Genomic DNA, 25510 nt, shown 5'->3' on the forward strand with positions numbered 1-25510 from the left:
ATTTAGAGCAATCGGTGGTAAATCCCAGCTCATAAATTACTGAAGTACCAGAACAGACGCCAGGTTTAAAAGTCAATAACATTCACACAGGATATTTAAAGGGAACCTGCCATCAGGTTATACACCTATTAAACATTACCAAGACTCACACAAGCAAATACATTTACAGACTCCTAGATCGCCAATGATGTGGCATATGGGAGAAAGTGATAAAAAATGGGAAGCGGAGCGTGTGCAGAATGAAAAAGATTCCTCTGCTCACATAAGGGAGTTCCCATTCCCAGTGTCTGCTTCACAAGCATGAGATCTGAAGCATACAGTGAATGACATAGGAGTCATACATCAGAGGCCGCACTACATTTTTTCCTGAAGAGTAAAAAAAATTTTTGCCGAGGAGAAGTATGAAAGCTGCAGTAATACAAATAAATAATAGGTAGGCATATATAATGTTAAGCGTTTGTTCACATCTGCGTTGCAGATTCTGTAAGACAAAAAACACTTGCATGCAGGATTTTTTGGTCCGGTAAAAATACGAGATCCTGAAAGAAAACTGAACGGACTCCATCATAGTCAATAGAGTTCGGCACCTCCTATTTTTTTGTTGTTCAGCCCCTCTAACAGAGCAGAAGAGCAAAAATAAATAGTGGTGTGAACTAGGGTTGTTGCGGGTATCGAAATTTCGATACCCAATCGATACTTTTGTCCCGGTATCGATACGATACCGGGATTTCCGTTTTTTCGATACTGGGCTGCGCTTCTGCGCAGTCTAGTATCTCTGAACATGAGCGCGCTGCTATCGGCGCGCTCATGTTCTCTCTCAGCAGCACGGGGAGAAGGAAGCTGTCCTCCCTCCCCCTGTGCTGCTGCCGCTGCCACCAATGAGAAGAGAGGGGCGGAGGAGGGGCGGCAATGAGAAGAGAGGGGGCGGAGGAGGGGCGGCAATGAGAAGAGAGGGGGTGGAGGAGGGGCGGCAATGAGAAGAGAGGGGGTGGAGGAGGGGCGGGCGCACTGCGCCACCAATGATAGGATTACTATCGGAGCGATGGGAGGAGACATCAGCTTCACTAGTGGGCGTTCCTTTTCCCTGCGCTGCGATTGGACAGCGCTACAGCCAGGGAGAAGGAACGCCCACTAGTGAAGCTGATGTCTCCTCCCATCGCTCCGATAGTAATCAGCAGCATGTGGAGCAGGAGAGGAGACAGTAATGGGGCACTGCGGGCGAACGGAGCGGCGCCCAGGACTAAATGGTGAGTGCTGAGACATCGCTGGGCGCCGCTCTGTGTGGCCTAATAGTGAAAGTCTGGACTCATATACAGTAGTCAGTCTTTAACACATACAGGAGGCGGGTGCCGGCAGCAGAATCGCATTGCCGGCACCCTGCCCCTGACAGGGAGCTGCGATCAGCGGCAGTTAACTGCCGCTGATCTGCTAGTACCCGCCTCCTGTATAAAGGGGTAAAATCATTGGTGGTGCAGTGTGCCCCCCCCCCCCCCCCTCAATCCCCCCATCACATTAAAATCATTGGTGGCACAGTGCGCCGGCCCCTCTCAACCCTCCAGTATTAAAATCATTGGTGGCAGTGGCCACAGGGACCTCTCCACTCCCCCTCATTGGTGGTGCAGTGGCAGCTTCTGATCGGAGCCCCAGCTGTGTAAGCCTGGGGCTCCGATCGGTTACCATGGCAGCCAGGACGCTACAGAAGCCCTGGTTGCCATGGTAACATCCCTGATGCTGTGTGCACAAAGCACAGAGCAGCAGGGACAGTGTGGAGTCCTATTCACCCTGATAGAGATCTATCAGGGTGAATAGGAAAAGGGATGAAAGATCCCAGGTTCTAGCCCCTAAGGGGGGGAAATAGTTATTAAATAAAAAGTGAAAAAAAAAAAAAACACTAAAATATGAAGTATAAATCACCCCCCTTTTCCCAATTTCACATATAAAATATATAAATAAACATATTACATCGCCACGTCAGAAAAGTCCAAACTATTAAAATATAAAAAAAAAATCTAGGTGGTGAATGCCGGAACAGAAAAAATAAAATAAAAACTGCGCGATTCGCCATTTTTAAAAATGAGGAATGCACGTGGCTTTTTTTGTTTATTTTTTTCGCGTGGTATCGAATGGTATCGAGTATCGCAATACTTTTTCATGGTATCGAAACCGAATCAAAAATTTGGTATCGCAACAACTCTAGTGTGAACAAGCCCCAAGAGGTGGGAAAACATTACTAGTCCAATTAACAATCTCTCCTCCCTGTACAGCCCCCTCCAACATACAGTCCCATGGAAATAATCTCTACTCTTCCGCCATCTTCTCCAACATACAGTCCCATGTAAATAACATCGTTCTCTGCCCTCCAGCATAGGGTTAATAAGCCCATGGGGGTGGTCTGGAGTGAATGCTTATAGCTAAGTGATAAAATCCAGTTCAATATAGTGTGTCTGACTTCCATGTACTTTATCACTAGGCTATAATGTGGTGCAGAGATTTTGTAGGATAATCGGGTAAGCCTATCAAGAATGCAAGGTCTGTAGCCCAGTTGTTCAGAGCATTAGAAATACCAAAGATGCTGGCCATTGTCAAGGTACAGGCCCATATCAAAGAGCAAACAAAGGAGGCCGAAGGGAACCGTAGGGCAGATGCAAAGCAGGCTGCCCTGTTACCCCTCCCTGTGCATACTGTGGACATAGTACCTCAAGGGGAGCTGGATGTGGACCTTCTCCAGAAATTACAGGAGAAAAGGAAGAGTGGGAAAAGAAAAAGGCAGAGAAGAACCAGGAAGGTTTGTATGCCATAGATATGCTTTCCTAGGGTACTAAACTCCATGATGTGTGCCCTATCACATGGCCTAACCCATCAGTCCAAGGAAGCAATGGTAAGTCTGGTCAGTCAAGGATGGGTGGCCCCAGGGTTCAACAATGCCACTGCTAAGTAAGTCCAGGGGTGCATGGTCTGTGCTTGCCATAACATAGGATGGACTGTCAAGGTGCCCCCCAGGTGCACTCCAAAGCCACTATACCCTTTTCAGAGACTGCAGTTGCACTTCATTCAACTTCCAAAAGGTAGGCACATATGAGAACGTTCTGGTATATGTGGGCCTCCTTTCAGGTCGGCCAGAGGCCTGGCCTACAGCCAAAACTAATGCAAAAACAGAAGCTAAGAAAATTTTGTCTAAAGTGGTGTAGATTTGTAATTCCTAAAGTGATTGAAAGTGACAGAGGAACTCATTTCACTTCAGAAGTGTTACAGGAGATACTTTATGTTCTAGGCATACAGCAGGCATTTCACACACCCCATAGGCCACAAAACAGCGGAAAGGTAGAACATCTGAATGGAACCTTGAAGCTAAAAATCCAGAAAGCCATGGGCGAGACTGGTAAGCCATGGACAGAACGTTTGCCTATAGCTTTATACACAGTCAGAGTAACTCCTCATAGGAAAACACAGCTGAGTCCCTATGAGATATTGTTTGGCACTGCACCAAGGACAGGTCTGTATTTTCCCCAATAGCTCTAAGCATTGCACAGGAGATTACAGCAGATTCATAATCGTGTTCTTGGTTCCATTCCAGATCCCTCTCCAGCGGAAGGGACTCATTACTAAACCCTGGAGATTGGGTCACTGTGAAAAGGCACGTAAGAAGGGCATTAGAACCTCGATTTGACAGTCCATTCCAAGTCCAGCTGACTACACCAACCTCTGAAGCTGGAAAGAGGGCCAACCTGGATTCACGGATCCCACTGCAAAAAGTTGCTTAAACTATGACTCTGGGGAAGTATTCATTTTTATTCTATCTAGTTCCATGCATTGTATTACATTGCACTTCCGAGGCATATGATTATGACAATAGTGAATGGGAAAATAAATGTATCAAGTACCAAGTAAAATTGTTGCCCAAATGAGAAATGTATCTGATTGTTGGATTTGTAGCCATTCACCCATTTCTGCCAATTCCATGCCATATGCTGCAAATACCCTTTCAGAAAAGCAGCTACTGTCTTTGCCCTGTTGGGACTTACTCCCTTTGAGATTAGAATTTCCCCATAAAGAAACCGCACTAGCTTTACCAGTAACGGGATGGATAAAGTGTCCTTGGTGGAAAACTGAATATAACAACAAGGGTGAAAGGAAGGACGCTCGCAGGCTGCCAGATTCCTCACTGCGCCTGCGCAGAATACCGAACGCCGTGAGATTTCCGCAGGGCACAGGGCAGGCAGAAGAATGCGAAACGATGCCTGGCCCTGTCAATCAACACTTGGAAGGTGTGACTTGAGGTGGGAGACTGAAGCCTCTAGGGTGCAGAATCATATCGACAGCTTTATGTCATTATGGTTCTGTGGAAAAAAGGCCATGCAGAGGCACATAGCATTATAAATCATGATAATGCCGTGCGCTCCTGCAAGTCCAGAGCGGAGGATCACACTCACACATGGAGCGTGATTCCCACAATGGACTCGCTCGTGTGAAACAGCCCTTAGAGAGCATCTGTCAGCTCATACCTTGATATATATTAGCCCTTTAGAGAATCTAGGGCGTTGCCGTTGAATCCATGTTTGTTGCTGGCCACACCTCCACCACTTTGACTGACAGGGCCAGGCAGTGCAGACATACTCGCAACTGTACCCGACGTCTCGTACCAGCGCATTCGGCACACAAGAAGTACATGGCTGGAGATCACCGTGCAGGTGGAATTCTGCTTGGCAATCTTCAGAAATTTACTGCGCATGCACCGAAAGCGCTGCGGTGAGATTTTGAGGCCAGAAGTAGTGGGGGATGCAGCCCGGAAGAGAACGAGTAGAGCCTCTGGGTGAAATGAGGTCCAACAACAACACCCATGTAGCACCAATGGGCTAATTTGCATAGAATGTAAAGGCTGTGTTCTCGAAACTGGGGGCATGGATTGTAATGGGACCAAGAGCATTGCAATGTACTGATCAGCAAGTCAGATGGCTATATATTAAGGTATGTGCTGACCTATCCTCTTCAATTAGCATACAACTCAAGAGTTTAATAACTCTGTTATCTCCGATACGCTACACTGCTGTCGACCAATAACCTTAAGTTAGCAATTGTATTTACAACTGCGTGGTTGTTAAAGGGACAAAACCTGGTTCCCTTTGACCGATAGGGATTTATTTCAATCTGGACATTTATGTCATATCCACAGGATATGCCATAAATATCCAACAATCAAGGTCCAATTAGGGGACCTGACTCCCATCTCGCAGCTCCTATGATAGATAGCCATCTCCATTCAAATCTATGGGAGTAAAGAGCTGGGTAAGGCTACTTTCACACTTGCGTTCAGAGCGGGTCCGTCTGGTATCTGCACAGACGGATCCGCTCCTATAATGCAAACGCTTAGATCCGTTCAGAACGGATCCGTTTGCATTACCATGAACAAAAATTTTGTTCATGATAATGCAAACGGATCCGTTTTGACTTTACATTGAAAGTCAATGGGGGACGGAGCCGTTTGAAAATTGAGCCATATTGTGTCAACTTCAAACGGATCCGTCCCCATTGACTTACATTGTAAGTCTGGACGGATCCGTTTGCCTCCGCACTGCCAGGCGGACACCCGAACGCTGCAAGCAGCGTTCAGGTGTCCGCCTGCTGAGCGGAGGACAAACGGTGCCAGACTGATGCATTCTGAGCGGATCCGCATCCACTCAGAATGCATTAGGACTGGACGGATCCGTTCGGGGCCGCTTGTGAGAGCCTTCAAACGGAGCTCACAAGCGGAGCCCCGAACGCTAGTGTGAAAGTAGCCTAAGCATGCTTGAGTATTTTCGGGATTCCCAGCAGAAGTGAATAGAATGAGATGCAATCTCTCCCCTCAAGGGTTCCAGATCTGTTAACCAGACATCTGAAAACAAGGATGGTGCCCTCACCACATGTCCTTTACAGGAACACGACTTAATAAAATATGTCTACTCACAAAAGTTTTGTCTTTATTTTGACAGATTTCTGATTGAATTGCTGGGACTGCTTGATGAGTCCTAATGATTCCAGTGTTTCAGGATCCAGACGCTCCTTCAGGATAGTGTCAGATACCAGATACTGTTAATAAGAGAAAGACCGTAAATGTTACTGAACTCATTCATCCCATAAATGGAGTTTCCAGGAAATCTACACCTTGGTGCGCTGTTGTCGAGACAGAATTAGTATTTTAGCTGCGCCTGCAAGGTCATATTCTGCACCCAAAAGAGGTCCATTTTGATCACACAGTGGGGCAGATTCACTATTGTAAATGTGACAGTCTAGTTTTGCGAAGGTTCAGGGTAAGTCCACGCAAGTTTTGCGGCAGCAGCAAAGTAAATTAGATTTTTTTAAAATGCACACTGCAAAATAAAATTCTGAGTAAATTAATGGGGTTGTCTCATGTCGCCGTTTATGAAGACGAGATGAAGCACAGTCCCAACCACCAGCTGGCTGGTGCTCGCTGTTTCAGTCGATACCATTGCGGTGCATGAGAGCTACGGAAACAGCGTTGCACAGCAAGCCATGCTCCGAGTTAGGGTAACAGCATAGTTTGCTGTGCTACGCCGTTTCCTTAGTGCTCATGCACTTCAGTGGGAGATACTGAAACAGCGAGTGCAGGAGTGTTCTGTTGTTTCCTGGCCGGTTGGTGGTCGCCTCCTCTCGGTCCCAGTTCCTAACCCTTGCGCTGCCACATTCGTCCCCTCTGCCTGTGCCACCATTAATCCCCTTTCCCTCTGCCTACAATATCACCGAACCTCTGAATCGAATTCTCACTCAGGCACCTACTGGTAATCAGCCTGCACCACCACATTACAGTACATACTGCGGACAACAGCACCAAAGACCGAACTGCGTATGCGCCACTGATGTCTTCACCACGCAAGATTTAGATGCAGATGCTTGGCGATATTGCAGATGAGGATTGTTACCATAGATTCCTATGGACTTGTGTCATTAGAAAGGAACAAATTAAAAAGGGGTATTCTGGTTATAACAAGTACAGGAAAGGGTGAGTGTCCTACTGCTGGGACCCCACCGATCATGAGAACGGGGGCGCTGTATCCTGTGGAGCTTCCCTGAAATATACAGACAGGCTGGTTGGAAATGCGTGCAGCCCCCCCAGAGAGAGCAGAGCACTGTACTTGTCATAACCAGAATGCCCATTTAATCCACTAAACGCTATAAACATCTGCTATCCAATATATAAAAGTAAATCTAATCATTAATCCGTGTAAAGCATGTTAACCCCTGAGTTACATCCCCTTCTCAACATACACATGAAATACTCCAGTATAAATGTAAAACTATCTTACCAAACACGATGAGACCAACTGGGTAAAATGATCTCTCTTCCATTTCTCCTCCAAACAGCTTGTTTCAATGTCTGTCAAAAAAGGACAAAAACATACATAGAATATCCCTTTAAACGAGTCTTGCATGACATATACACACCGATTCCCCATCCTAGTGTGCAGGAGTACACAGTAGGGAGTTCCACCTAGAGGTTCCGCGCCCTCTGCACTTTAGAAGTCAGGGCCAGGTGGGGTGACGTTTTCAAAGTGGAGAAAGAGCAGCTGCAACAGGTAGGCCAGTTTCATAGGTAAAAAGCTGCTGACAGATGCCCCTTAACATTGAAAATGCACTTTTGATTGTCACTTGAAAGTCATCGGCAGAGCATAAGACTGCATACAAGTAAATTCACTTCTTTGGACTACAGCTGTCACTCAACAAACTGTAGTCCAAAGCAGACTGAGGGGAGATCTAATTACTATGTATAAATATATCAGGGGTCAGTACAGAGATCTATCCCATCATCTATTTATCCCCAGGACTGTGACTGTGACGAGGGGACATCCTCTGTGTCTGGAGGAAAGAAGGTTTGTACACAAACATAGAAGAGGATTCTTTACGGTAAGAGCAGTGAGACTATGGAACTCTCTGCCTGAGGAGGTGGTGATGGTGAGTACAATAAAGGAATTCAAGAGGGGCCTGGATGTATTTCTGGAGTGTAATAATATTACAGGCTATAGCTACTAGAGAGGGGTCGTTGATCCAGGGAGTTAGTCTGATTGCCTAATTGGAGTCGGGAAGGAATCTTTTCCCCCTTAAGTGGGGAAAATTGGCTTCTACCTCACAGGGTTTTTTGCCTTCCTCTGGATCAACTTGCAGGATGACAGGCCGAACTGGATGGAAAAATGTCTTTTTTCGGCCTTATATACTATGTTACTATGACTGTAGTCCACTAGCTCAGCATGGTATACAGTAAGAAAATAAGCCACTCACTTACTGGTCCCCCACCTCCAATGGATGAGACGGGTCATGACCGCAGCCAGCTAATGAATGAGCAGTCACATTTCCTTTGTCTAGAGCACGGGTGCACAACCCACGGCCCCCAGAGCCAAGGTTTGTGGCCCCCATCCTCCTGGACAGAAACACAGCTGATCGTGCGACCAGCGGTGTTTCTGCCCGCAGCACCGCACGGTGGAGCATTACAGCTTCTGCTCCCGCACTGTAACAGGAGCAGGATGGGTCCCCAGCCGTCAGTGACAGCAGGGGAGCCGAGGAGAAGGCAGAAGCAGTGTATCAGCGCTTCTGCCTTCTCCTCAGATAGGCGAGTGCTATGCAGGGTGGACCCGGCTTGGGGACAGAGGAGTGCAGAACTGTGTACAATGCCCCCACAGCAGGCTGGTTTCCCCTGCAACTGGGGTTCCTTTGGTTGCCCCAGTTACAGTGGAAATAATACAAAAATAAAGTCTGTGTCCGCAAAAGTCTTTCAGTGACCTCTTGGGGACAAATTATGTTGAAAAAAAAAATATTAAAAATAAATAAATAAAACTGGAAAAAAAAAAAATACACAAAATAAAAAGAAAAATAAATAAAATATGATTTGGCTAAAAAATTTAAAATTAGAAAACAAAAAATACAATTATTAAATACCAAGAAAAGAAAAAGTGTTCACTGTCCCCTAACAGTCTTTTTATGACCCCTTGGGAGACCCATTTTTTGGCAAACATATATATAAAAAAAAAGTGCAAAATAGTAGCATGTTTTGTTCCCCCAACAGTCTTTTAATGACCTCTTAGGGGACATATTATATGGCAAAAATATATTTAAATAAGTAATAAACCAATTATAAAAAAAATAGCACAATAAAATATTAATAAAATAATAAAAGAAAAAAGGAAAAAAAAGTTCAAAATGAACAAAAAGTCTTCTGACCTCTTGGGGGAATATTATTTGTAGAAGAAATATATTAAAAATTAAGTTAAAAAAGATTAAAAAATACATAAGAAAAAACACCCACACCAACCAAAACTGTAGCCATTATCGCCCCATTCACATGAAACTATACATATATAACAAAACGACTGACATAAAATAGGGAACTAATTATAATAATTCATTTTGGTGTCAGTTTGCATTTTTAAAGAATAAGGAGCTACAGTTTGTAAAAAAAAATAAAAATACAAAAAAAAAAAAAAAAACACTGCCAAGTAAAAACAGTGCGGGGAGCAGGTAAGTATAACTCTTCGGCTTTAGGGGCCATGCTGCAGGAACAAGCTAAAAATTAATTTTTACTAGGAAATCCCTAAGCCCCTAATACACTGAGATATTCAGGTCATTACTGGGAACAAGTGTTCTTAGGGACTCTCATTCATGAAAACTGGCCGGTATAACCGTGCCGCACATCTCTCTGTGTAATCAGGAATGACTGTGATAGCGATCATTCCTCCCCAGTCACTTTACATGTGCCTGTGTAATAGGCTGATGCAAATGGGCGTCAATCAACAAATGTTTTTTATTTATTTGCGGCACCTTGAAATAAAGCGATGTGACAATGCAGCCCTCAGACCCAAAAAAGGTTGTGCAGCCCTGGTCTAGAGAGACCAGGAAGTAGAGAGCGGCAGGGGACAGAGGAAGCGTGGATCTCACCACACTCTCTAATCATTTATGAAGAAGTGAAAGGGACTATGTGATATGTAGTAAACACCAAACGATTGCTGCAGCCTTTAAGAAACCCTCTCCAGACTACTCTGAAGTGAAACGTAGGCTACACTTATGTGGTTAACCAAAGATTAACCCCTGTTCTAGCAGACCGCCATGACCCACTCTTATAAATTTGGACACCTAGGATGGAATACTCCTGCTACTTCTTCCAGCAGACCACTGCGCTCTATTTAACAATCAACCTATACGTGTGGATACGCGCTTACCTTGAACCTGCCGCTCCATGTGAGACCTCTTTCCTCTCCACTGTCTATCCAGAACCAGTCAATTTTTATTATTTTGCAAAATGGGCAGGGTACTGGCTAGAGCACCGGGCTCTGGACCCATTTTAACGCTTGTTGTCTCATTCCTGCTTCACTATCTGTTCATGTGCCAGGCCACAAGACTGAACAAGGTGAAGAGAAAATTATAGATGACCAAGCACCACTCATGGTGCCTGTGATTGGACAGGAGACCCCTAGTTTATCTTTCCTCCACCTCCCGTCTGTTACATCTGTCGATTTAGTGCCCCGTTTTTCTTTTCTCATATACTACTTTAGTTGGCCATAATGACCGTTACACCTCAACTGACAGAATGGTGCTCATCTCTTATCACTTAAAGGGGTTGTGTAAGAATGGGGGGGGGTGCGTGCAAACCCTGTTAAGGGAAGCTTACTTACCTGCTTCCCAGAGGTGGCACCCCGCTGCTTCTCCTCCAGGTCTGTGATGCTCCTCACATCACCGCAGCCAATCACTAGGCATGGCGGTGACCGGCTTCCCTTACACCATGACAAATAGTCACATGACGCAAGGGGATCCTGTCTCCCTCCAGTGATTGGCTGCGGTGATGTCAAACCGGATGTGTGCTTTTACAGGCATGGCCAAAAGGAGGGAAGGGGAGAGGCATTTTCTAAACTCTCTCAATTCTTGCACAACCCTTTTAACCTTACCCTGTGTTGATCTTTACTTATAAAAAAAGTTGTAAAACCTTTAATAAAGATGTAATTAAAGTAATTAATGACTAAAAGCTATGTTTTAGTAGAGTAAAGTTGGTCAAAGGAAAAAGAATATCAGGATGAAGAATCTCCCTCTTCTCTCACTTGGAGACCACACCATATATTTCTACGACAGTTATCGCTTTGTAATAAAGTTAATACAAATTTATATTCATTCTTAAAATATTTGTCATTATTTTTAATGTGACAGAACTTACCCAGAACACAGAAGACATCTGCTAGGATAGAAGGCATGTCATCCCTGAAATCCTGGTCACAAAGAAAGAAAAGTCGTATGTGGAAATACGCATGTACAAATGAGATAAGGCTTTGCCGAGTCTGTCCCATCGGACGTACAATCCATACAAGTACTCACTATGATCTCGGTCAGCACTCCAGCAGCTTGATCCTGCTTCAGATTTCCTTTAATTACATGACAGGCAAGCTCATAAAGAGCCTGCTCCATATCTAGTAGACAGAAAAGACATTCAAGATATAGATGACAGAATACACACCAAGCAAACATGAGAACTCCTAATCATCTCACAACCGGGATTAAAAGACCAGGCTCATCAGTGCAGGGGTGGCGGACGTTCTGTCTAGCAACAGGTATCAAAGCCAGTCGCAAATATCTATGATGAGATGGGAGGTAGGTAGTACTTACATGACCCTACTATTGTGCTGGTGGTTATCTGCACAGCCCCGCCCCCCATCATCACCACCACCACCACCACCACCACCAAAAAGACACACTGTGATTTTTAAAGGAAATGTTCACCAAAAAATTTTCTGCAAGATAAAGCCAGATAGCGACACCTTTTTTTTCTAATCCGTTTTTATTTTCTGATTGCAGATTTCTTCTATGGGGGCGGCCATCCTGCCTGAGCTGTTCCTAACAGCATTTAGAAAGCATTAAAGAGGACCTTTCATGAGATTGTGTATTACAAACTGGTAAAAAAAAAAAATCTGTGTGTGAACATGACTTAAATTATTAAAAGGTGTATTGCTCCCATTCAAACATTGACCAAGTGTATTTCTGACCTACACTCCATGATGGAAGCAGATAGCGGTCCGAGTACACTAGTGAATGACTCTATACCCCCTAATAATTCAGGAAGTTACTCCCTTGTGACTGACTTAAAGGGGTATTCCTGTTAAGAGGCTATCAAGGAATTGATAACAATGACCAATCCTCAGGATAGGTCATCATTATCACATCGGCAGGAGAGCAAGTCCCTGCACCCCCACCGATCAGCAGTTTCTTGTGAGCGCAGCCAGCTCGCGGCATTTTACCAAGCACAGCGGTGTACACCGTATAGTGGCAAAGCTTGGTACTGCAGATTCACATCAATGGGCCTGACCTGCAACTAGGCCATGCAACGTCACATGGCCTAGGAAAAGGCAGCAGCGCTCTTCTAACAGCTGACCCAAAACCTGGGAACCCGCCAATCTCTTATCCATGACTCATCCTGAGGATAGATCATCAATATTAAATTACCAGATAACTCCTTTAAGTTATTCCCTATCCACACAATAGGAAATAACTCTTAGATCAGTAGGGGTGCTAATGCTGGACCCCCACACCCTCCTCCCGAGATGAACGGAGTGACCGGTTGGGCATGTGCGTGACCACTCCTTTGATTTCTTTTGGCGGTCCGGAGATGGCAGAGGGCTATACTCTGCTATCTCCAGAACTCCTACAGAAATTAAAGGGAGGGGCAGTGCAAGTGTCTGTTCTCATGACCTCTGGCGATCCCAGAGGTAGCACCCTCAGCAATCTAATAGTTAATTGATAAACGTAACTGGAATACCCCATTTCACCACTTCCAGACCAGGCCGAATTTAGAAAATCTGACTTGTCAATTTACGTGGTAATAACTTTGGAACGCTTTTACTTATCCAAGCCATTCAGAGACTGTTTTCTCGTGACACATTGTACTTAATGTATTAACAAGTCAATATGTTTTACATTTATAAAAAAAAAATCCAAAAGTTAACGAAAATTTGAAAAAATTCACTGTTTTCTAAATTTGAATCTCTCTGCTTTTAAGAGTTAGTAATGCCTCATAAAATATTCATTAACATTCCCCATATGTCTACTTTATGTTGGCATCATTTTAGTAATGTCATTTTATTTTTTTAGGACTGGTTTAGAATTTTAGAAGCAATTTTTTAAGTTTTTAAGAAAAATTTCCAAAGTCAACTTTTTTAAAAGGACCAGTTAAGTTCGGAGGTCACTTTGTGGGGCTTACATAATAGAACCAACCCATAAATGACCCCATTTTACAAATGACACCGCTCAAACTATTCAAAACTGGTTTAGAAATGTAGTTAACCCTTTAGGTATTCCACAGGAATTAAAGCAAAATAGATGTGAAATTTCAAAATGTTACTTTTGTTTGCAGATTTTCCATATTAATACATTTTTTCCTGGAACACATCAAGGTTTAACAACAAAACAAACCTCAATATTTATTACCTTGATTATGCAGTTTGCAGAAACACCCCATATGTGGTCATATACCGCTGTTTGCGCACACAAGGCAAGGGGCGTCATATGGTTTTTGGAGGTCAGATTTTGCCGAAATGGTCTTTGAGCACCATATTGCATTTGAAGAGACCCGGAGGTAACCCCACAGTGAAAACCCCCCAAAAAAGAGACCACATTTTGTAAACTACACCACCCAAGGAATTTTTAAGGGGTGTAGCGAGCATTTCACTCAGCTTTTCATAGAATTTTTAATACTTGTGTGAAAATGAAAAATTGCATATATTTTTTTTTTTACAAGAAAATGGTGCTTTAGGGCCAAACTTTTTTTCACAAAAGAGAACGAGAATTACCCCCCACACACACAATTTTCTACCCGCTTTCTCCTGAATACAGTAACACCCCAATTGTGGTTGTAAACTGTTATTTGGGGATCAGAAGGGAAGGAGCGGCATCTGGATTTTCTAACATGGAATTTTCTGTCATGGTTTTTAAGAGCAATAACTTTTATTTTTTGCTGACTGAGCTGCGCGAAAGCTTATTTTGTGCGAGACAAGCTATAGTTTTTATTGGCACCATTTTGGGATACATTTGGCTTTCTGGTTGCTTTTTATCTCATTTTTTGGAAGTGAAGTCACAAAAAAAAAAAAAGCTGCTTGGTGTCTTTTTTTACACCGTTCACTTGATGAGGTAGATCATGTGAAATTTTTATAGATCCAGTCATTATGGATGCAACGATACCAAATAGGTCTAGTTTTTGTTTTGTTTTTTACATTTTACACAATAAAAACATTTTTAGAAAAATAATAATAATGTTTTTGTGTTGCCGTTTTTTTAGAGCCATAATTTTTTCATTTTTCTGGCTATAGTCTTGTGTGAGGGCTTGCATTTTGCAGAACGAGGTGATGTTTTTATTGCTACCATTTTGGGGTACATACAGTGAGGAACAGAAGTATTTGAACACACTTAGAAATCATGGAGGTGTCTGAAATTCACATTTTAGGTGCACTCCCACTCAGACAATAAAAAAAAAAAAATAATAATAATAATAATAATAATAATAATAAAAATAAATTCTGGAAATCACATTGTATGATTTTTAAAGAATTTTTTTGTCTTGCACTGCTGAACATAAGTATTTGAACACCTGAGAAAATCAGTGTTAAATATTTGGTACAGAAGCCTTTGTTTGCAATTACAGAGGTCAAACGTTTCCTGTAGTTCTTGACCAGGTTTGCACACACTGCAGCAGGGATTTTGGCCGACTCCTCCACACAGATCTCCTCTAGATCTGTCAGGTTTCGGGGCTGTAGCTGAGCAACACAGAGTTTCAGCTCCCTCCAAAGATGTTCTACTGGATTTAGGTCTGGAGACTAGCTAGGCCACTCCAGAACCTTGATATGCTTCTTACGGAGCCACTCCTTGGTTATCCTGGCTGTGTGCTTCGGATCGTTGTCATGTTGGAAGACCCAGCCACGACACATCTTCAATGCTCTAAAGGGAAGGAGGTTGTTACTCAAAATCACACAATAAATGGCCCCATTCATCCTCTCCTTAATACAGTGCAGTCGTCTTGTCCCCTTCGCAGAAAAGCACCCCCAAAGCATGATGTTACCACCCCCATGCTTCACAGTAGGGATGGTGTTCTTGGGATGCAACTCATCCTTTTTTTTTTCCTCCAAACACAACGAGTGAAGTTTAGACCAAAAAGTTATACTTTGGTCTCATCTGACCAAATGACTTTCTCCCATGCCTCCTCTGGATCATCCAGATGGTCACTGGCAAACTTCAGACGGGCCTGGACATGTGATGACTTGAGCAGAGGAACCTTCCGTGGAAAGCATGATTTGAAACCATGACGGCGTAGTGTTCTACCGACAGTAACCTTTGAAACTGTGGACCAGCTCCTCCCTTGTAGTTCTGGGCCGATTCCTCACCTTTCTTATGATCAGTGATACCCCACAAGGTGAGATCTTGCATGGAGCCTCAGTCCGAGGGAGACTGACAGTCGTCTTTAGCCTCTTCCATTTTCTAACAATTCCTCTAACAGTTGATCTATTTTCACCAAGCTGCTTGGCAATTACCCTGTAGCCCTTTCCAGCCTTGTGGAGGTCCACAATTTTGTCTCTGGTGTATTTCTGCAGCTCTTTGGTCTTGCCCATGGTAGTAGTTGGCGTCTGACTGACTGTGGGGTGGACAGGTGTTTTTAAAAAGTTCAGACAGGTGCTACCAAGTTAGATTAATGAGTGGAGTAGAGGTGGACTTTTTAAAGACACAGTAACAGGTCTTTGAGAGCCAGAATTCTTGCTGTTTCTCAGATGTTCAAATACTTATGTTCAGCAGTGCAAGACAAATAAATTCTTTAAAAAAATTATACAATGCGATTTCCTGAATTTTTTATTTTTTTTATTCCGTCTCTCAGAGTGGGAATGCACAATTCAAACCCTCCATGATTTGTAAGTGGGAGAACTTCCAAAATTGCAGGTTGTTCAAATACTTCTGTTCCTCACTGTACGACTTTTTGTCACATAAATGATGGACCATGTGATGACAAAAAGGATTCGTTTGTGTCATGTGACTACGGCGCGGGAGTGAAGCGCTTGCTTTTACTCACTGCTCCGTGGTCACTCGCCGGCCCGTACAGCACTGTAGCCTGACATCGTCAGGTCATAGTGTACGTAAGCGCGCACTATGACCAGACGCTGTGTGACATCAGGACGACAGTGCAGCAGCACCCCTACAGGAAAGTTAAGTACTGGCGTTGGGGACACGGCTAGGAGGGGCAGCTTGATGGCACAAAAATATAAATATATCAGGGGCCAGCAACCTCAGGCACTCCAGCTGTGGTAAAACTACAACTCCTAGCATGCATTCCTGCTTGGTTGTTCTCAGTACTCTCATCAAAGCGAATGGAGCATGCTGGGAGCTGTAGTTTCACCACAGCTGGAGTGACGGAGGCTGCTGATCCCTGGTCTATATGGAACACATACTATGTCTTTTGTGTAAGAAATTAGCAGTGGTCCAAAATAACAGAAGTCATGGGTCTTCTCAGATGTACGTGTGACATATCAGCAGAGCATCTGGATAGTTTACCTATTAAGGGCTCATGCACACGACTGTGTGCTGGCAGGGCCCGTGCTGCAGACCGCAAATCACTTGAATGGGGTCCACGATCCGCATCCGACAGTCCGCACAGCAAAAAAATAGTGCATGCACTACTTTTTTGCGGTGTGGAGGCACAGCCAAAAACACCACGGAAGCACTCCGTAGTGCAACTCCGGGTTTGCGGACCCATTCAAGTGAATGCAATACGGCTACGGCGGGGCAATGGCCGTGTGCATGAGCCCTAAGACAAAGGCTTTCCCTCCTCAGTTTTATTGGGGCTGTTGGTCAGTGAAAACGGGCATGACAGAACACGTTTATATTTTTACGCCATCAAAAAACAGCAGTGTGAATGACCCCATAGACTACCATTGTTCTTAAAAACGAGGCATGATGGCCGTTAAAAAATTTCCATTTTTCAAGTGTCTGTACAAATTGCATCAGATGGATTGCATCATTTACCAGCCATGACATTTAGGCTTGGTTCGCACATGACCAAATAGCTGTGGATTTTCATGCTTCAAATCCGCAGCGTTGTAGTAGCGGCAAAGAAACTGCAGCGCAACACTGACTTGGATGCAGATTTGAAAACCGCAGCCTGTCAACGTAGGCTGCGGTTCTCCCAAGTGGATTTCACTTCGTTAATATGATGCTGCTGATGCGCTTATGGCCACGAGTGGGTGTGGGCCAAAAATGGGTTTCCTGAGCCACCCTGTATAGATGTAGAGGCGGGGCCGCCACCATTCATCACTGTGGGACTGTCAAAGAGGATCAAAGTGCAGTCCGCAACTACTTCAATCAGTCCCACAGAGGTAAACAGAGCAGCAGCGCACATGCTTGACCGCTGCTTCATTAATACAGGATCCCCGTTCTCATGATCAGTGGGGGCCCAGCAGTTAGACAGCCACCGTTTAGACACTTAGAGGTTCTCCAGAAATAATTTTAAATGGTGACCAACAACCTGTCCTAGAATGTGAACAGGACTGGTTGCCTGCACTTGCAGAGAGTTCCTGTCAGGCTACTCAGCCATGGTGGCATTTTGTAGGCAGGGTCGCTTCATTACCATCTACTGTAGAGCAGTGCAGTGAGGCCCTGCCCTTCACCCCCATTTGCAACTTTGCAAATGGTAGCAACCAGTCATTTTAAATAACTCAGAAACCCCTTTTTAAGCTCTAGACTGTAGATTTGTGAAGATTTTTAATCTTGAGTTGAACCCTTTAAAAGCTGTGTACACCGTCAGAGGCAAAAAAATAAATAAATGTATGATTGCATTTGACTTATTTTGGGCTAAAACATTTTTCAATTGGTGTTTATTAAAAATATTGAGCCGTTCTGTGACAAAGGATTAACTGTTTATTTCGCTGTGTATGGTACTTTTTACTCTCACTTTGTGCCAAATGACCCTCATCTTGAGTAAAAACTTCAGAAATTAATTTCTACTGTAGAAAACCTTTTACCGAAACATGTGAATCAACTTTCATCCGAAGTCGATTTGCTCATCCTTAGACATAAGTATTCAGACCCTTTGGTATGACAATTGACATTTAGCTCCGAGGACCTCCCATTTCTCGTTATCTCGGGAGATGTTTCTACACCTTGAGTGGAGTCCACCTGTGGTATAACTGTGGATTGGACATGATTTGAAAAGACACAGCCCTGTTTATATAAGGTCTGACAATTGACAATGCATATCAAAGCAAAAACCAAGCCAAGAGGAGGAAGGAAGTGCCGGTAGAGCTCAGAGACAGGAGTGTGTGTGGAGGCACAGATCTGGAGAAGGGAACAAAAACTTCTTCTGCACTGAAAATTCACAAGAGCATAGTGGCCATAAAGGGGTTGTCCGGGTTCAGAGCCAAATCCAGACATATCCCCATTTTCACCCAGGCAGCCCCCCTGACGAGCATCGGAGCAGTTCATGCTCCGATGCTCTCCTTTGCCCTGCGCAATCCAGCGCATCTGCACCGCCACTCCAGCTCTCCGAGCCAATTTTATCCTGGGTGCAGCGGTAACGTCACGTCAACAAGATGTGACTGCTGCAGCCAATCACTGGCCTCAGCAGCACACCGCTAGCCAGGTAAACAGAGCTTGGCTCGGAGAACTGCAGCAGCATCACAGGATCTATTGCAGGAACATCCAAATTGTTGTCTGGAAACCAAACTACCCCTTCGACTCAGAGTTCAGGGTATATGGAACAGGCTTTGCAAACTGGAAAACCCCTTTAATAACTCAGCAACAAATTTGTTTTCACCCAATGATACGTGCAGTTATACCATAGGGAACGCCCAGCAGAGAACGTCTGTTCGGCTATGTTGGAGCCTTTTAAAGACACGGGGTAGATTTATCCCAGCTAGTGCGAGTTTTAAGGAGCATGTAAGCAACCAATCAGATTCTCTATCTCTTGCCCATGAAAGCAACAATCTTATTGGTTGCTACAGGCAGCCCCTTACTTTTCCCCTCTGCTCCCCATCATACAAACGCTCATTTCTGATAATAGGCCCATGCCAGCAAACAAAGGAAAGGTAAAAGGGGTGTGCTGCTAAAATCCCGTAACATGGTGAAGGATGAGCGCTCATCGGCCCTTCTCATGGAGCGCTGGCGGACTTGTTTCATGTCAATGAATGTTCAATGCACTGCGCTGCCACATAAAATGTTTACCTTTGAACGTCACATTTTCCTGTCCTTTTTCACTGAGGCTGCGACACAACTGTACGCTGTGGAAACATAGTATAGTAAGAAGGTGAGCAACGACCAGAAAGTCAGTTCAGTTCTCTCAAAAACCAAACTTTTTGAAAATGATCAAATATATCAATGGAAGGATCCTGCAAGGAAGCAGACCCTTTAAAGGACAGCCATCAGCAGACTTGCACCTATGACACTGGCTGACCTGTTACATGTGCGCTTGGAAGCTTAAGGCACCTGTGTTGGTCCCATGTTCATATGTGCCCGCATTGCTGAGGAAAATGATGTTTTACTATATGCAAATGAGCCTCTAGGAGCAATGGGGGCGTTGCCGTTACTCCTAGAGGCTCTTCTCTCTCTGCAACTGCTGCAGGAGGCGACAGCTGCAGAGAACTCGGAGCCTCTAGGAGCAACGGCAACGCCCCCAGTGCTCCTAGAGGCTCATTTGCATATAGTAAAACATCATTTTCCTCAGCAATGCGGGCACATATGAACATGGGACCAACACAGGTGCCTTCAGCTGCCAAGGGCAGATGCAGGTCAGATCGTTTCAAATCTGTTGACAGATGCCCTTTAAAGGGATCCATTTAACCCTACAACCGGGTTCCCCGGACTAGATAATTAACATTCACACTGTTGTAGGAAGCCATGCTGTTCTAGAAGTTATTTTCTGCTAGCAAGAAAAAAAAAAGAAAAAATAATTCTGGACAGCTCCCAACGGTTGGTGAAACAGCTATTAAAGGGGTTGTCCGGTGTTTCAGGAGGAACCTGCAAGAATAGATCATGACTTAAAGGGATTCTGTCATGACACTTTAGGCCTATAACCTAAACATATGGCCAGGTCCGTCCAAATAGCATGAATCCGATACAGTCCTTATTACATCTGCCTGTGGCTCTATTAGCATATAAAACAGGTTTTTATAACCTGTCATTCACCTACCTAAGGTTCCCAAGGGGACGTCGCTTCATACATGGTGCCCGGCTGCCGCCATCTCCGTCTGGTGCCCAGCGCCGCCTTCCCAGTTGAAATCGCCGCCTCCCTCACCTCAGCCCCGCCTCCGCAATCGTCCGGTCCCCCAGGTTATGCCTAGTGCGCACGCGCGGGATCTGGCAGAGGGACCGGACGATTGCGGAGGCGGGGCTGAGGTGAGGGAGGCGGCGATTTCAACTGGGAAGGCGGCGCTGGGCACCAGACGGAGATGGCAGCAGCCGGGCACCATGTATGAAGCGACGTCCCCTTGGGCACCTTAGGTAGGTGAATGACAGGTTATAAAAACCTGTTTTATGTGCTAATAGAGCCACAGGCAGATGTAATAAGGACTGTTTCGGATTCATGCTATTTGGACGGACCTGGCCATATGTTTAGGTTATAGGCCTAAAATGTCATGACAGAATCCCTTTAAAAAGCAGGTCCTGGCTGCAGCAGTGATGTCACACTGACGACACATGACCACTGCAGCCAATCACTTGCCTCAGCAGTCCGCTGCTCAAGGGCAAAGACTGGCTGCAGCGGCCACGTTGTCAACGTGACATCACCGCTGAAGCCAGATCAACAGAGCCCAGCCAGGAGAAAAAGGACACCCGCAGCGCTGGATTTGCGATGTAAGTAATGGTCTCGATTCTTCATTGCAGGCACTCCCCAAGTGTTGTCCGCTTTCCTCCTGAAACTGCCCCTTTAAGAGAAGAGCATTCTAAAAAAAAACAAGCTGCCATAGACAGCGCCTGATGACTGGTCTGTGTCCAAGCGCTCGCACACACACACCATGATACATTTCTTTTGGGTGCTTTTCAACTTAAATTTTTTGCATGTTTTCTGTGGAACAGTGTACCCATTAAGGGGTCGCACACAGGTTAAATATTTACCCCGCTTCCCGGCACCCACGTCGCTCCGGATGCCCGCACCATCTCTCACGATTGGGGGGGGGGGGGGGGGGCAATAGCAGGCCGCAACGGGAACTAGCCTCCATAGAATCACCTGGTGGTCCCCATAGCGGCCTGCTACTGGCTGGCTAGATGCTAATCTGTTCCTTGTGTACTGAAATACGGACATGGCCATGTGCACAAAGCCGTAGAGGGATTCAGTTTCAGAGCTCGGAGGATTTTTTGGCCACGTTCACTCTCGGCAGATTTTCCATACTCCGATCCACAACAAAAAGCCCTAATTTAGGCGATTATTTTCCATGCAGATATTGTTGTAGACAGGCTGAAGAAAACGCTATCCAATATGTCTGGAGGGGCATCACCCCTTCTATAAATGTCTGATAGGTGCGGGTCTCACATGTATCTCCAGAACAGGGGTGGTCAGAGGGCCACTGCATACAGGGGGCTGTTCCGGAGAAAGGTACGGGTTCCAGGGGCGGCATTTATAGCATGTCCATATTAACACATCACATGAACGGCGTATAAGTCTAGCAGATCAGACCGCACATCCAGAAAAATGGCCAATAGCGTCATTAGTTGTCCTAACGTGGTTGTTACCGCGACAAAAAGACAACTGTGCAAAAAAATATCCGCGCCTTCTGATAAAAGACCTCAGAAGTCAAATCACTGGACCCTGCTGAGGCCAGGGCTGGGCTGCAGAGGTCACAAAGGTAGACATGCACACCATCACAGAAACACCGCTGGGAACCACTGGAGCGGCACCGATATAACTGCAGGAAATTTGCCAGGTGCCTTGTTTTTTATTATTATTTTTATGGCAACTCTCAGAAAACCCCTTGCGGCTGGGGCTACATGGCAATGTCGGCCGTGAGAAAGAGGCGCTGTGTAAAACCGCAGCCGTATAAATGAACGAGGACACAGCACAAGTCGCCGCCACTCCAGAATGCTCAAAGACAAACGGAGCAGGGTTGGATTTTTGCCAGTGGCACTGTGACCCCATTCGTGTCCCTGGTCACGGCCAAAATCCTCAGGTAGCCCCAGCCTTTGGAGAAGTCAGCAGAAACACTGCTATACCCTGCTGCAGCCAGCAGCAACCAATCAAATCACTGCTCTAATCTGCAACCCCCACCACGGAGAAATGAAAGCCGCCTCCTGATTGGCTGTAACACGATCAGCCATAAAGGAGCGGAGGTGCCGTGCACGGCCTTAGTGCAGTAAAGCGAGACCCCGGGCCCCCCAGAAGCCCGCACACACCCGGGCGCTCAGCGGCCCTCTCCCGCCGCGTCCCGTCCGGCCCTCCCCACACTCGCCCGGCTCTCTCCCTCCCGCGCCCACATCTCAGCTTCCGTTACAAGCCCGCAAACCCCTCGCGCCCCGCACCGACCCCCAGTCCCCCGAAACTCCGACTTACAAGTCATTTTTTCCGGATTTTTCCCAATTCTTTATCCAATCAGCAGGTAGTACTGCCGCCGCCATCTTCCCTCTATAGTACAGATAGCCCGGATGTTTAGCACATCACTAGAGGTCAAAGGGGAGGTGGGAGGAGCGGTGCATGCCGGGAGCGAGGCCTGCCTGCTGATTGGTGGCCGCTCGTAGTACGGGCCTCGGTCCTCGTTCACACATCACAAGTCTCAGGAGCCGTCACTGCTTCTGGTTTTTTACATTTTATTCAATAAAACTAGGTGTTATTTTTTATTTATTTTACTTTTTATTACTCTTGTGACCTTTTATTTATTTTAATTTCTATTACATTTTTATGCACTTTTGCCTTTTTAGTGGGATTTTTTTGTACCTGCGTTTTTGCTGCAAAAATCACAGTTCCAGCTGTTAGCTGAAGGTCTATAGCAGTGATGCCCAACCTGCCGCCCTCCAGCTGTTGCAAAACTACAACTCCCAGCATGCCAAGACAGGCCTACAGCAGGGCATGATGGGAGTCGTAGTTTTACAACAGCAGGTTGGGCATCCTTGGTCTATAGGAACTTAGTTTTTTGCTCCTGACGTTTTGCATGCACACTAACGTATTATTTGTCCGTGTCCGTTCCTTTTTTTTTTTTGCGGCTCGTATGCAGAACTATTCACTTCAGTGGGGCCGCAGAAAAACGGAAATGACTGTGTGTGCATTACTACAGACAGGGATAGTACTGTACTATTATGGATCGGCCGTTTGGTTTGGCAAAATGCATAACGCACACGGCCGGTACCCGTGTTTTGCGGATCCGCAATTTTATAACGATTTATAATTCTATGTAACCCTTAAGCCTCCTGCACATGTAGAATATGTGTAGCTTTTCCGACCGGATTCCTTTGTAGAAAAACCGCATTGTACAGTACCAGTAAAGTGTATGAGATTATACAAATCTCATGTACGCTTTGCGGATTGTTTCTGCGCAGAAATTGGCCTGCCATGTGGATTTCCAAATCCGCAGCATGTCTGCGATGTTAGCTGCGAATTTCACACTTTACCAATGAAGGGTGAGATAATCAAAAATGCTGTTAGACATTGCGGATTTTGGTGCAGAAATGCAGCACACCTGCACCCTTATGTGCGCTCACCTGCACCCGTGTGAAGGTGGCCTTGAGGTACAGCCAAGTTTTGGAAGCCAAAATCAGGAGTAGATGATAAAAAGAAATAAAGGACAGATATGATTTCTCTTTTTTGAATTCACCAAGCACAAGGCCGTACATAGTATAGCGACTGTGTTTGGAATTACAGCTCAGCCCCATTGACCTCAATGGGGCTGAGCTGCAACTAGGCCGTGTGACCGATGTATGGTGACATCGCATGGCCTTGAACGAGTCCACGGCGCTGGGCGCCCAGCCTCGGACCACTGTCAGTCTGATATTGATACATCAATATTAATTCCCGGATAACCTTTTTAATTAGGGCTCATGCACACGACCGTCTGCCCTCTGAGACCTAGGTCCGTGAGCGGGCCATATGTCCCGGAGCGGCATACATCGTGCGCATATGATTATATGAGTGCAGGACAATAGCCTGATGCGCACAGTATCATAGTAACCTATGTGTCATGCCCCACTCTGACAATGTGCGGAGGTCAGCCAGGATTGCAGCACGAGTCTAGTATTTGTTTTGATGCTGTGCTGATCCGCCTCGCATCAGGTGCACTGGGTGGAGTCATTAGTTTAAATAGTCTCCAGCCAAGGTGCTCTGAGCGGATTATACTCTTCATTGTGGTCTTGGAAGGAAGGTTGGCTGTTTGTTCCTGCTCTCAGCAGATAAGTGTATTTTCTTGTTTGGTTGTTTATGTCATCTATCCCATCCAGGTTCTGTGCGAGCTGGCAGCTCCTTTCTCCCCACTTCACCATCTCAGGGAGTTCAGGGTTCTGTTAGCATAGGCTGGTGGACACAGCAAATCTACCATCAAGATTTGGTCTGTGGGCTGAGCATTGTAGGGAAAGAGGTCAGGGATTAATTAGGAGGTGACCCTTCCCCCGTCTCTCGTCCAGAGCCTGGTTGGTGTGTTATCTGTTTAACTGTGCACGTCCGCCGTGACATTATAATCCGCCAAACTGTGACCACCATTTCTCAGTGTTTATGGGATGGCGTCAATTGAAGCACTGGTTGACCGCATGCAGGGTTTGTCCCTGGAGGTTGCGGATCTACGTAGTACGGTCACACAGTGTCAGAGGGTGTTGGCTTCAGGTACAGGTCAAATTGTTGGGGAGCCTAAAGTCGCTCTTCCGGAGAAATTTGCAGGGGGTACTGATGATTATTTCCGTTTCAAGGAATCATGTAAATTGTACTTTCGTTTGTGCCCATTTTCATCAGGTAATGAGGATCAGAGGGTGGGTATCGTCATGTCTTTGCTGAAAGGGGACGCGCAATCCTGGGCTTTTTCCCTGCCGCCCGGTTCTCTGGCTCTCCGGTCAGTGGAGGAATTTTTTAAAGCCCTGGGATTGATTTACGATGACCCAGATCGAGTTTCAATGGCAGAGTCAAAATTACGTAACTTACTACAGGGTAAACATACTGCTGAGGTTTACTGCACAGAGTTTAGGAGGTGGGCTACTGAGTCGGGGTGGAACGACCCCGCGTTACGTAGCCAGTTTTGTCAGGGGTTATCTGAAAGGTTGAAGGATGCTCTAGCTTTTCATGAATACCCTGATACTTTGGAAAATGCAATGTCTTTGGCGATACGTTTGGATAGACGTATCAGAGAGAGGGGTAAGGGTCCCTCTGTGCAGGGGATTCCTCCCGCGTGTAGTTTTGTTCCACCAGCTGCCCAGGGAGATATTGCTTGTTATTCTGGCCTAGGAGAGGAACCCATGCAGTTAGGTCAGATATCTTTCCATTCGGATAGTAGAGACTTTCGTAAAGCGCACAATTTATGTTTCTTTTGTGGAAAGAGGGGTAATTTTGTTTTTTCTT

At 45.5% G+C, this 25510-nt stretch overlaps 1 protein-coding gene across 2 annotated transcripts in view; it reads right to left on the minus strand.

Moving 5' to 3' along the window:
* THOC2 (THO complex 2) overlaps positions 1–22635 on the minus strand; it is a 140522-nt gene extending 117887 nt beyond the window's left edge. For both annotated transcript variants that reach the window (XR_005774017.1, XM_040406139.1), the window contains exons 1-6: positions 22532–22635; positions 19216–19271; positions 11347–11438; positions 11189–11240; positions 7302–7372; positions 5945–6066 (exon numbers count right to left, since the gene is read on the minus strand). Coding sequence is in view for 1 of the 2 variants with exons in the window: in XM_040406139.1 (XP_040262073.1) it covers positions 5945–6066; positions 7302–7372; positions 11189–11240; positions 11347–11438; positions 19216–19271; positions 22532–22596 (458 nt within the window). In the remaining variant the exon portion in view is untranslated. The remainder of the gene's footprint in view (positions 1–5944; positions 6067–7301; positions 7373–11188; positions 11241–11346; positions 11439–19215; positions 19272–22531) is intronic.
* Between the last annotated feature and the right edge of the window lie 2875 nt (positions 22636–25510).

This window comes from Bufo bufo, chromosome 8 (genome assembly GCF_905171765.1).
Source record: "Bufo bufo chromosome 8, aBufBuf1.1, whole genome shotgun sequence".
In the NCBI taxonomy this organism is placed as follows: domain Eukaryota; kingdom Metazoa; phylum Chordata; class Amphibia; order Anura; family Bufonidae; genus Bufo; species Bufo bufo.